The sequence below is a fragment of the Cavia porcellus genome, unplaced genomic scaffold, assembly GCF_034190915.1.
Source record: "Cavia porcellus strain 051 isolate PalLab524CR breed Dunkin Hartley unplaced genomic scaffold, mCavPor4.1 scaffold_9, whole genome shotgun sequence".
NCBI classification, from domain to species: Eukaryota; Metazoa; Chordata; class Mammalia; order Rodentia; family Caviidae; genus Cavia; species Cavia porcellus.
In genome coordinates, this window is record NW_026947492.1 from 70,006,273 (window position 1) to 70,020,373 (window position 14,101).

The 14,101-nt window shown below is 35.3% G+C and overlaps 1 protein-coding gene across 1 annotated transcript; it reads left to right on the forward strand.

The window, feature by feature from the left end:
* The first annotated feature begins 559 nt into the window (after positions 1-559).
* On the forward strand, positions 560-1,504 carry LOC100714554 (olfactory receptor 56A3-like). The gene has a single exon (XM_003465259.1). It carries the CDS (start codon positions 560-562, stop codon positions 1,502-1,504), a length of 945 nt encoding a protein of 314 aa, XP_003465307.1.
* Positions 1,505-14,101: the final 12,597 nt, after the last annotated feature.

The following is a 14,101-nucleotide window of genomic DNA, read 5'->3' on the forward strand; positions in this document are numbered from 1 at the left end:
GTATTATAAGTCACCAATAAAAGAAGATATCTACAATTCAATCTGTATTTGCCAAGGTCCTCACTAATGTGTTCTATTATTAGCAAGAAAGAAAAAAAGAATTGAGATCTTTCCAAAACAGGGTGACAGATATAATTATTAACATAAAGCAGAAGAATTTACAGGTACACATACAACTATAGAATCTCATCTATCACACAAAAGTAGTCTAAGTACTTGTATCCCTTTTACTTATTGCAAAGACAAACAATTTTATTGAAACCAAGAATTAAATGAATAAAATGTGGGTGTAAATTATATTAGTTTTCCACTGTGTTCCACAGTGTTCCACAAAGGGATAAAAATGTTGCTATAACATAACACCCAGGATAAAGAGATAAACACACTCAGCCTGAATAATTTGTTGCATTTTCTACATTGCAAAGCTAGTTATTCTAGTTTCATATATGCAGAGTCAGTAGCTAATATTTTATCATAATTTTACAGATCATGGAAGAAAGTTGTAAGGACTTTCTTCCTTATGGCAAAGTGATATGCTGCCATACTTCCATGGCAAAGTATGACAGCATATCAAAATGACACCAGTTCTGATGGGGTTTCATACTTCCTCTTGAACTGTTTGGTCAGGTCCCCACACTGGCAACTCTGGCTGTCCCTGCCCCTCAGCCTCATTTTCTTCCTGGCCATGGGGGCCAATACTATTCTTTTGATCACCATCCGGATGGAGGCCTCTCTGCATGAGCCCATGTACTACTTGCTCAGTCTCCTCTCCCTGTTGGACATCATGCTCTGCGTCTCTGTCATCCCCAAGATCCTGGCCATCTTCTGGTTTGACAGAAAATCCATCAGCTTCTTTGTCTGCTTCCTTCAGATGTTCATCAGGAACAGCTTCCAAGCCTTGGAGTCCTACACTTTCATGGTCATGGCCTATGATCGCTATGTGGCCATCTGTCACCCTCTACAGTACCCTTCCATCATCAATGACCAATTTGTAATCAAGGCTGCCATTTTCATACTGACCAGGAATATCCTTTTGCCTACCCCCATCCCCATTCTTTCAGCACGACTCCATTACTGTGGGGAAAATGTCATTGAGAACTGCATCTATGCCAATATGTCTGTTTCCAGGCTCTCTTGTGATGATGACACTGTCAATCGCCTTTACCAGTTTGCTGGAGGCTGGACTGTGCTAGACTCTGACCTCATTCTCATCTTTCTCTCTTACAGCCTCATACTGAGGGCTGTGCTGAGACTCAAGGCAGAGGGTGCTGTGGCCAAAGCCCTAAGTACATGCGGCTCCCACTTCATCCTTATTCTCTTCTCTAGCACTATCCTTCTGGTCTTTGTTCTCACTCACATGGTCAAGAAGGAAGTCTCTCCTGCTGTACCAGTCTTGCTCAATGTCCTTCACAATGTCATCCCTGCAGCCCTCAACCCCATTGTTTATGGGGTGAGAACCCAGGAGATCAAACGAGAAATCTACAGGTTACTGAAGAAAGGATAGTCCTAAGGGCAACTGCAGCTCTACGGCCCCGATACAGATAATTTATTAGTCAGTTAATTTGAAATTGGCCTGAAACAGCTCATCACTCTAACGCAAGTTTTCAAGGACAAAAGTATGTAACAATTCTGAAGTTAGTTCCAGACTCTATTTCTCAAACTACAACATACTTTCAAAAAAATCTCATATCTCTATGACAGTGTTCCAATTTATTATTCTGATTTCTCTATGATATCGCAACTAGAATATAAAGATGTCTAGACTATGAGGTTGAATTCTATAGTCAAAGGATAATTTCCAGCTAATATGCAATATACATCCTGTTTAATTGTTAACATATATTATTGTCAGTGAGTGCCCTTGATATTAATTTGTTTTGCAAATATCAATATTATGATGAACCTGAATATGTAGTATAGTTAGGAATAGATGCAACATCTTAAATGTCAATCGTTAATGATAGAAATTGACTAGAATCCCAATGTTTCTTTTCCTTGCCAAAAATTATGCTGACACCATATTTTGCCTCTACTTTTTCAGGCAAAATGTCTGTTTCTGGCATTCAGACCCCTGAAAGAATGGAGCTATGTGGATAATTACTGCAATGTGGTAATTTTCTGGGTTTAGAAGAAATAATTAACACGTAGTGCCTATTTGGTAATATTCTGCTTTGCACATTTTGGAAATTTTGCATAAAGTTCATATATATTTCCTAGAAAATTTCACGGAAGAATTTCAAGGGGAAATCTTTTTTCATATTCCATTGTTCATGGAGTTCCAAAACCAGTGTACCTTGTACAATATTCTTCATATCACTGCACTTGAAGTTTCAACTCAAGTGTTCACAGTCACTCAGTTTGTGATCTCCGTACTGCCCTCTGTACTAATATGTCACAGCATGAGAACATACCATAGTAGTTACATTTAAATACACTGGGGCTCCATGTAAACTTGGCCAGTGTTTTCTAAGCAACATCTTTGCTTCAAAAACTCAGTGAGAGCTTGAAATTATGAAGATACGGAGAAGTTTGCAATAGTCTCATGTTATTTAGGGGAATTATGAATCAGTGTGATTCCAGAAGTGCTGAAGCAGTAGGCTTATGGGGGTTTTTTTGATTGTTTGTTTGCTTATATTAAGACTTCATGTATATTTAATTCTTGGCCTTTGGTTATAAACTTCAAAAGGCAAAGTATTCTTTCATTCTACATCTTTTCTTTAGGTTTATCCTCTGCATAGAAAGAACTGGAAAGAAATCAGTGACACATATGTGCAGCAAGTGATTTGAGAAAGACAGATGGCCTACGGTGGTGAGAGGATGAACTTCAAGTTCTTTCATAGTCTGCACAAATATTTGTGGCTGACTGGGAATACTTCAGAGGTTCATTCCATTTCAGAATCCTGACCACTTTCATGAGCAGAAGCTAATTGCTTTGAAGTATATTTCTAGTTCTAGGAATCTATGAAACTACTACTAAAACAGGCATCACTCACACTCTTTAGATTCTTCCATACATCACCTTTAATCATAGCCATGGAATCTCACACATTCTCTCAATGAAAACTGAGCAGATAGAATATATTAATTTTTTAAATAGTTTGTGGATTTATTCACAAAGCAAATCCAAGACCCTCTGAGGGACCAGTCCTGCAGCAGCATCATCCTTTATAAGTCTATTTGCATCCAATTAACACACACAGTAGGCTTATGGGGGGTTTTTTTGTTTGTTTGTTTGCTTATATTAAGACTCCATGTATATTTAATTCTTGGCCTTTGGTTATAAACTTCAAAAGGCAAAGTATTCTTTCATTCTACATCTTTTCTTTAGGTTTATCATGCAACCAAGATTACTGATAAGGGAGAAAATGAATAATAATCAAGGAAATTTCCATTAAATTTAACACACATTCTTTCCCTCTCACCTCCTAAAGGGGAAATGCCTTTAATCCTATAATCAATACAGTTCCTAAATCCAATACAGCTCATTTAGTCTGAGATAAAAATTCAATTAGTTGTCAATCTTTTCTAGTTATAGTTTTCCATATTCTGCAAATTTCTGTAATCTTTGATGTAATAAGTAAAGAAGTAATTTCTAGGATTTTTTATTTTAAACAGATAAAGAAAGTGGCATAAAGCAAATCAGAACAGAATGGTTCTAATTCAAAGTTTTTTTTCTGCATTGACAGTTCTGACAGCAACTTATGTTTAAATCCAAGAAATGTAATTTAAAATTATTTGGTTAGTGAATAATAAAACATGTTATCACTAGGGTAAGCAGTGGTTGATCATGTTAAGAGACAAAAGGGAAATGATTATATCATAGTGTTTTGGATCTCAAGTTTAAATCTTGTCTTCAGTAGATTTTCACACTTTTATACATCAATATTTAGCTTTTTAACTTATAAAAACTTTTAACAGAATACAGGAGGCATAGAATATGTTATAACTACTTTTCAATAAGGCACAGAAGTAAACTGTGATCTTTCAAACCATAGATGAACTGTCCAGATAATGTTAAAAATGAGGAATTTTTCAGCAACATTAATATTTCCCAGAAGTGAATACTTATCCCTTATCATTACTATGTACATTTAAGTGCTATTAAAGGAGATATTCGAATTGACACCAAAAGGTGATCAAAAAACATGTTGATTGGTATCTTAGCATGACCACAGGTCACAACACTGGTCATGCAGACCACATTTTAGAATCAAGTATTCCTTATCAAACATATATTCAACAGTTGATATGTGCTAGACTCTAGGTGCTGAGAAAAAATTAAGAGTTTTTCAGATAATGTTCACTGCTACATGCAAAGAGTAACATGACATATTAGAGTTACCAGAAAGCTCTGAGGAGGCCACTTTGCATGTCACTATTAGAAATGCTCTCTGCAGAGATGATCTCGGAACTGAGATTATGAATACTGAAAGTCAGTCATTTGAACATGCAACATATGACAAGTCCTTATAAGTGAAGTAGAATGGTGAATACAGGGTCTGAGCCAAGAACAAACAAAATACAAAAGTACAAGTAGTAGTAGACATTTCAGTAGTAGTAGGGGAAGAAACCCAAACAGTGTCAGTGGCTTCAAGAGGGATATACTACAGAAACAAAGACATTTATGTCCAAGTATTTGTTTTGTTTTGTTTTGTTTTGTTTTGTTTTGTTTTGTTTTGTTTTGTTTTGTTTTGTTTTTGAAACAAGCTCCCCTTATTTACCTCAGGTTGGCCTTGAATTCCCTGTGTAGCCCAGACTGGCCTCACACTTGCATGTGTGACCATGCCTGGCTCTTTCTCTTTTGTGCCAATTTGTGAAAGTAAAGGAGATATAGTCAGACTGGCTGTCAGAGCTCAGACCTGGCAGAAAATTGGAGGTCAGTGAAGAATCAGACAGAATGGGAATTTGGGTCAGAACCAAAGTATGTATCCCATCCTGTGAACCAGCGACGAACAAGAAAATAGGCTGATTATAGGCAAAGAGATAATATAGAAACTGTTGTTCATGTTCTGTTAACTGGTTCTAAATACCCTGGAATTCTTACATTCTCTTGAATGGCTTCACACTGTCTTAATATGTTTGATGCTATAGTATACGAAGCTATACTCAAGTAATTCAAGGAAAGACACACTATGGTGACTACTATTATGTTGTTATCTGGTGGTGAGACACAACGATGCTTAAATTGTTCGGTGCTGACCTGTGTTGTTGTGTTATTATGTCCTCTTTTATCTCAATCTCCCACTTTTTTTAAATTAATTTATTTTTTCTTATTTTTTAATTAAGGGAAACTAAATTAAAAATAGTGGGATATATTACAGTAACTTTTTGTTTTCCTATTACCCTGATTTGAACCCCAGTATTGCTCTCACCATCTTTTTCTGTCTGATTTTACTATATTCTGTTTTGTTTGACAGTATCAAGTTTGAGGGTATAGGCAACCACTTTGAAGGCAATAAGATTTACTATGATGCCCATTGTGGTTTGACGATTATCTTCTTTTGAAATCCTGTAAGGTCTCCAGTGTAGGTTTTATTGGTCTTGTTCTGTACTGTTTTGTTCAATTCTATTATACCTGATGATAACCGCAACTCTTTTCAAGATAGCAAGAGGCATAATGGTAATCATTTTTGATCACCTGGTATTCTATTTTTGCATCATATACTATGTCCATCCTTCTGTTCTAACTGACTCTGTTTTGTTTGTCACATTTGGTTTTATTCTCTTAAGAAAAAGTAATAAGAACTATGAGAGTAGTAAAACCCAAAAAGTATAATTGTTATTGCAAAAAAGAGAGAAAAAGAAAGTAGCCTAAAGGATATAACTGCATGTATATTTAAGTGTGTAGGATAGAAAACCATATTTCTGAGCTTTTTTTTATTTAAAGAGAGAAGAAAATAAAGGACATAAAAAAACAATGCAGTAAAATGGTACAAATAATACAGTATTTCTAGAAAAAAATATATACAGTACAAAATCACCAGTTAACAGGCTACACATTATCTTCCCAGAAACAGTTGTCCACATCACTAAATTAAAGCATATAAAGTGAACATTCATACAGTGGAATTGGAGACGGTTCCGTTCAATGATCCAACAAAAGCTCAGTTATATGGTTTTCCGTCCTACACTCTCGAACATACCTGCGGTTATATCCCTTAGTCCACCTTACTTTCCTCTCTTTTTTACAGTAACAATTAGACTTTTAGGGTTTTTTTACTCTCACGGTTCTTATTACTTTTTTGAAGAGAATAAAACCAAATGTGACTAAGCAAAACAGAGTCAGTTAGAACAGAAGTGTGGGCATAGCACGTGATGCAAAAATAGAATAGCAGGTGATCAAAAGTGGTTACTATTGTGCCTCTTGCTGTTTTCAAACTGAGTTGTCTATATCATCAGGTATAATAGAATTGATCAAAACAATATGGAACAAAACCAATAAAATCTACACTGAGGACCTTATAGGACTTCAAAAATAAAAGGATGATAGTCAATCCATATTGGTCATGATAGTATATCTTATTGCCTTCAAAGTGATTGCCTATTCCCTCAAACTTGATACTATCAAACAAAATAGAATATATAATAATCAGACAGAACAAGATGAGGAGAGCAATACTGGGGTCCAAGTCAGGTTAATAGGACAACAAAAAAGTTACTATAATATGTCCCGTTATTCTTTTAGTTTTCCCTTAATTAAAAAAAATGAGAGAAAATAGATTAATTTAAAAATAGGGGGAAGATTGAGATAAGAGAATATTGTAATAGAACAATGCAGGGCAGAACTGAGCAATTCAAGCATCATTGTGTTTCACCACCAGATAATCTAACATAATAGTACTCACCATAGTGCCTCTTTCCTTAAATTATTTGAGTGTAACTTCGCGTGCGATAATATCAAGCGTATCTAGACAGTGTGAAGCCTTTCAAGAGAATGCAAGAATTACAGGGTATTTAGAACCTGCTAATAGAAAACAAACAATGGTTTCTATATTATCTCTTTGCCTATAAAGAGGTTTGTTTATACTATCACATATAGTGAAATATAGTAAGATACAACATGTTAAAACCAGTGGAAACAGATGTACTACAGCTTGATGGGACTTTAAAACAAGATGATATTAAATCAGCACTAGCTTTTATGTTGTGTTGCTTTCTTCAAAATAGCTATTTGTGTTATGATAGATACTAAAATCGAACAACCCAGGTTAAAACCACTGTGGTTAATGAGTGAAAACTTTATATGGCTTCAAACCAATATGATTGGGAATCATGATTACCACATACTTCTATGTATTCTTACACTAGGGAAACTATTCGGTATTTATACATGTGAGTTTGATTTATTTCACTTATGAGTATGGTCTCAAGCTGTGTCCATTTATTTATAAATGTCTCAATGTGGTCATTCTTTATAGCTGAGTAGTACTCCATTATATAAAATTACCCCAACTTTTTTATCCATTCTTCAGTCGATGGACACTTAGGTTGTTTCCAAGATCTGGCTATTACAAATTGTGCTGCTATAAACATGGGTGCACATATATCACTGTGGTATGATGCTTTCTGTTCTTCTGGGAATATGCCTAGAAGTGGTATAGCTGGGTCATATGGGGCTTCCAGTCCTAGTTTTCTGAGAAATCTCCAGACTGACCTCCACAATGGTTGCACTAGTCTACACTCCCACCAACAATGCAGGAGAGTTCCTTTTTCCCCACAGCCTCTCCAGCATTTGTTGTTGTTGGTTTGATCCTGGCCATTCTTTCAGGAGTGAGATGAAATTTCAGTGTGGTTTTGATTTGCATTTCTCTAATGACCAATGATGATGAACATTTTTTCACATATTTATTTGCCATTTGTATTTCTTCATCTGAGAATTGTTTATTCATCTCAGATGCCCATTTTTGGATTGGGTCTTTGAATTTTGGGGGTCTGATTTTTTTAATTCTTTGTATGTTTTAGAGAGAAGTCCTTTGTCTGAGGGGCAGTTCATTAAGATTTTTTCCCAGTTTGTGGGTTTTCTTCTCACCATGCTGGAGACTTCTTTTGACGTGCAGAAACTTTTTAATAAGAGGTGATCTGAGTTATTGATTCTGGGAAGTATTTCCCGTGCAGTTTGAGTCCTGTTCATGAATTCTCTACCTACTCCTATATCTTCAAAGTTTTTACCCAATTTGTCTTCCAATAGATTTAGTGTTTCTGTTTTAATATTTAGATCTTTGGTCCATTTAGATTTTATTTTAGTACATGGTGATAGGCATGGGTCTAATTTTAGTTTTTGACATATGGAGAACCAGTTTTTCCAGCATCATTTATTATACAGACTGTCGTTCTCCCAGTGAACATGTTTGGCCCCTTTATCGAAGACAAGGTGGTTGAGTGTGTTTGCAGTTGTGGTTGTATCTTCTAATCTATTCCACTGATCTTCAGCTCTGTTTTGGTTCCAGTCCCATGCTGATTTTACTACAGTTGCTTTGTAGTATAACTTCAAGTCAAGGATTGTGATACCTCCTGCCTTGCCTTTACTGCTTAGAACTGTCCTTGCTATTCTCGGTCTCTTCTCACTCCAGATGAATTTTAGGAGTGATTTCTTGAGTTGTATGAGGTATGTTGATAGTATTTTTATTGGGATTGCATTGAATCTGTATAACAATTTTGGGAGAATGGCCATTTTCACAAGGTTTATTCTTCCTATCCATGAACATGGGATGTCTTTCCATTTTCTGAGATCATCTTCAATTTCATTTTTCAGTGTAATATAATTTTCCCTGTACAGGTCTTTCACTTCTTTCATGAGAGTAATTCCTAGATATTTCATTTTTTGGGTAGCTAGTGTGAAGGGTGTGGTTTCTCTTATTTCTCTTTCTGTGACTTTGTGGTTAGTGTATAGGAATGCTATTGATTTTTGAGTATTGATTTCATAGCCAGCTACATACTAAATTTATTTGTTATATCTAGCAGTCTTTCAATGGAGTTTTGGGGATCTTCTATATAGAGTATCATGTCATTTGCAAATAATGACAGCTTAACTTCTTCTTTTCCTATCTTTGTGCCTTTTATTTCCCTCTCTTGTCTAATTCCTCTGGCTAGTATTTCCAGTACTATATTAAATAGGAGCAGCAATAAGGGACATCCTTGTCTTGTGCCTGATTTTAAAGTAAAGGCCTTCAGTTTGGGGCCATTTAGAATGATATTGGCTGTTCGTTTGTCATAGATCGCCTTTATTGTATTGAGGTAAAGACAATCTATTCCAATTTTCTGCAGGGTTCTTATCATGAATGAATGTTGGACCTTATCAAAAGCTTTTTCTGCACCTATAGAAATGATCATGTGGTTCTTACTTTTGGCTCTATTGATATGGTGTATTACATTTATTGATTTACATATATTGAACCATCCCTGCATGCCCAGGATGAATCCCACTTGGTCATGGTGTTTGATCTTCTTGATGATTTGCTGCATCCTATTTGCCAATATTTTATTGAGGATTTTTGCATCTGTGTTCATTAGGGAGATTGGTCTGTAGTTCTCTTTTTTAGTTTGGTCTTTCTCAGGTTTTGGTACTAGAGTAATATTTGCTTCCAGGAATGACTTAGGAAGAATTGCTTCCCTTTCAATTTCATTGAAGTGTTTGAGGAGTGTCGGCATTAGGTCTTCTTTGTATTTCTTGTAGAATTCTGCAGTGAATCCGTCTGGGCCTGGGCTCTACTAAGTAGGTAAGGATTTAATTATGTTTTTGATTTCATTAATAGAAATTGGGTTATTCAGTGGTTTAGATCTTCATGACCTAGCTTTGGTACTTCATATGCTTCTAGGAATCTGTCCATTTCCTTTGTGTTATCAAACTTTGAGAGTAGAGGTTTTCGAAATAGGTGTTGATGATTTTCTGTATTTCTGTAGAGTCTCTAGTGATTTCTCCTCTTTCATTCCTTATTGCATGAATTTGAGCTTTTTCTTCCCTTTTTTTAATAAGGTTGACTAGGGGCTTATCAATTTTATTTAGTCTTTCAAAGAACCAACTCTGATTCATTGATTTTTTTAGATTGTTTTTTTTTTTTAGTCTCTATTGCATTGATTTCTGCTCTGATTTTTATAATTTCTTCTCTTCTTTTGGCTTTGAGCTTGACTTTCTCTTCTTTTTGTAGATGTTTGAGGTGTAATATCAGGTTCTTTATTTGTATTCATTCTGTTTTCCTGATGTGTGAACTCAGTGGTATAAATTTTCTTCTGAGAACAGCTTTCATTGCATCCCACAGATTCCAGTAACTTGTATTTGTGTTTTCATTTTCCTGTAGGTAGTGTTTAATTTCTTCTTTGATTTCCTCTGTGACCCACTGATTACTCAAGAGTGTGTATTCAGTTTCCATGTCTTTGTGGGAATTTTGTAGTATCTTTTATCATTAATTTCTAATTTCATAGCGCTATGGTCCGATAGCATGCAAGGGATGATTTCAACCCTTTTGCATTTATTTAGATATGTTTTGTGAATTAATATATGGTCTGTTTTAGAAAATGACCCATGTACTGCTGAGAAGAATGTGTATTCTTTTGTTGTTGGGTGGAATACTCTGTATATGTCTATTAAGTCCATTTGTTCACAAGTGCAATTCAGTTCTTTTATTTCTTTGTTGATTTTCTGTCTGGTTGATCTGTCCATTAGTGTCAATGGTGTGTTAAGATCTCCTGTTAGAATTGTGTTACTGCTGATTTGGTTTTTCATTTCTGTTAGTACTTATTTTATATAACTGGGTGCTCTGGAATTTGGTGCATATATGTTTAAGATAGTTATCTCTTCCTCTTGGAGTTTTCCCCTAACCAGTATGTAGTGACCTTCTTTATCCCTTCTGATCATTATTGGCTTGAAGTTCACATTGTCTGCAAACAGAATAGCCACCCCCACTTTTTGGGGGGTTCCTGTTGCATGAAGTATTGTTTTCCATCCTTTGACTTTCAGTCTGTGGGTATCTTTTTTGGTTAGATGGGTTTCTTGTAGAAAGCATATGGTTAGATTTTGTTTCTTTATCCATTTTGCCAATCTGTTTCTTTTAATAGGTGCATTGAGACCATTTACATTAATGGTTATAACTGTTATATATTGGTTTACTGTTGACACGTTATCTTTCTGCTGTTGCATCTTTGTCTTTTGGTTCTGTTTAATTGTCTGCTTTGTTTAGTGGTTTTTTCCTAGATGCATCTAGGCTGTCTTTCAGTATTCTTTGCAGGTTTGGCTTGGTGATCATGTAGTTTTTCAGCTGTTCTTTGTCATGGAAGTATCTTATTTCTCCATCGATTTTGAAGAACAGTTTTGCAGGATACATCAGCCTAGGTTGGAAAACATTTTCCTTTAGGATCTGAAATACTTCACTCCATGCTATTCTTGACTTTATTATTTGTGCTGAGAAGTCTGCTGTGATTCTGATAGGTTTTCCTTTATAGGTGATCTGTCTTTTCTCTCTTACAGCTTTTAATATTCTATTCTTTTGTTCGATTACTGGGATGGCCATTACTATGTGTCTGGGTGTAGTTTTATTTTGGTTATGGCTATTTGGAGTTCTATATGCTTCACTGATCCTAATATCAGTTTCCAGTCTCATGTTCGGGAAATTTTCAGCGATTACTTCTCTAAATACCCTCTTGACATCCTTTATGTTGTTCCCTTCTTTTTCATTTATCCCTATTAACCTTATGTTGTTCCTTTCTGTGTCATCTTGCAAGTGTTGAATTATTATTTCCTGATTTCTTGTTATTTTTAAAAGATCTTTCCTTTCCTGTTCACTGGCTGCAATCTTGTCTTCAAGGTCTGAGATTCTATCTTCACATTCATTAAGGTGATTTTTACAACTTTTGATGGAGTTTTTGATTTCCTGTATATCTCTTTGCATCTGCTTTATATATTCTGTTTGTTTCTTATATTGTTCATCCAGGGATTCTATCTTTTTCTTTATCTGCTCAAGTTTTTTCACTGTGTCTTCTTTAGATATGTTCAGCATCTCCTTCATTTCTTTTATCATTTCTTCTTTTACCTGAGACATTATTTCTAGTTTGATTTCCTTTAAGGCTTCCCAGAGTTGCTTCTTTATTTCAGTTACTATTATTTCAGGTATTTCAGGTATGTGGCATATATTTTCTTCTATGCACATGGCTCCTAGGCTTTCTTGGGATGGGCTGGATGTTTGAGACTGCATTTTGGTCTTTTGTTTTGTCATTTTCCTATATTTTTACACTTCAAGTTTTGTTCCAAGTGAGGTAGAGAGGTCAGCCAGGCTGGGACAGTGGTCCCTGCTCCCTCCTTACTGATTTCGACAGGAAGCTGAATCCTGGGCCCCAGGCAAAGAAAAGAGTTTGCTGGCCTTGAGCAGGGTTCCCTGCCTCTGCTGGTCTTACTGGACCAACAGGGAGCCAGAGGAGCCCGCCTGCAGGCAAAGAGGAGAGTTGCACGCCTCCGCTGGACTTTTTGCGACCCACAGGCCTTATTACTGAGTTTTTATTGTATCATTGAACAGAACTGTCTTCAATCTCACTGTACGAATGTCCACTTTGTATGATTTAATTTTGTAATTAAACTGGACAACTGTTTCTAAGATGACAATATGTAATCTACTAACTAATGATTTCTTACTGTATATTTTTTTCTTGAAATTCTGTACTACTTTTACCCTTTTACTGCTTTGTTTTTTTTTCTCTCTTTTTTCTCTTTAAATAAAAAAAAATTTTAAAAATAAAACAAAAAGAAAATAGGCTGAGCCTTAAATCCATTTTCCTATTCTACTAGTACTATAGAAGGAATGCTTTAATTCAGAGACCTCATAACTTGGTAAGTTGTATCAAACATTGGTAAATTATAAGATTTTATCTTCTTTAATTGTGAACTGGATGCCACTGGAAGCAACAATGTTGTTTATAATTTCTCATATACCTTATGTATATGATATATGGAGAGAAAAAGGGATCATAAAAGAAATATTAAGAAGAGCCAGCTTATAAAATTTTATCAGTAAGCACTATTTAGTTCTTTATATGTTCTAGATGAAAATCCTTTGTCTGAGGGACAACTGGCTAAAAAAAATTTTCCCACCCTAATTAGTTGTTCCACATAGATATCTTTTTATCATTAAAGACAAATATATTTGCTATAAGTTAATGAAATACAATTAAAGGGCTGATTGATACTGAGTGAAGAAGGACTTTAGCAAAAAAATTGGAATAATGAAATTGCCATTAATCAGAGCTTGCTGGAATGAAATAGCAGAAGGTCAGACCTTGAGGCTGAAATTCATTTCCATACCAAACTGCCCCCATGAGGATAGGTTTGAAATGACTGGTAAGTATCCTGATAAATAAGTAAAACTAAGCAACCAGACCTATGGCACTTCTCAGTTGTCAAATCCAAGTTCAGTGTACAAGACTGAGTATTGAGGGTATAAGTGGTATTTAATTTCCAGGAAGATTTTGATCTAGGGATCACTAATTAGTCACTAGTTCCATTCACATTCTTAAGGAAATTTTTTCAAATGTTGGATATTCTGAATCCATAATTTTTTGCTACTACCAGCACAATGTGAGTTCACTGAGGCTGTAGATTTTGTTTAACTCATTTCTTCTGCAAGATATGGCACTATGTCTGGCCTAAATCAGGTGCTTTTTCAGTTACTTAAATGACCTTTGCTTCTCTCAAGATTTTTGGTTCCATTATGTGCCATCTGGCTTACAGAGCCTTATTCCCAAAGAAAATAATGCTTACTGATAAAATTTTATAAGTTGGTTTTAGCAAACATTAAAGTTAAGACACTTTAAAACAGTTATCATCTAGAAGAGCATTGTACTTATGATTATATATTTTAAATGGTGGATCCAATTATGAAGTAAGGTTTAAAGAAAAATTGGCACCCAAGTATTTGTAAATACTTGATAGTAATCAATAGAAATAAATATGGGAACATCTCATAGACAGAGCTGAGTGTTTGTCTGTACCCAATCACCCTGTTCCTAACCCTGATCTGGGAATCCACTAGCAAATATGTTTGGATATGAAATTGTTTTAGGTGTCCTTTATATGCTTGAACCACCACATTCAACAATCTATCTACCTTTTGCTTGATAT

Coding starts and splice junctions, on each gene's coding strand:
- LOC100714554 (XM_003465259.1), top strand. CDS start 560: ATGACAGCATATCAAAATGACACCAGTTCTGATGGGGTTTCATACTTC.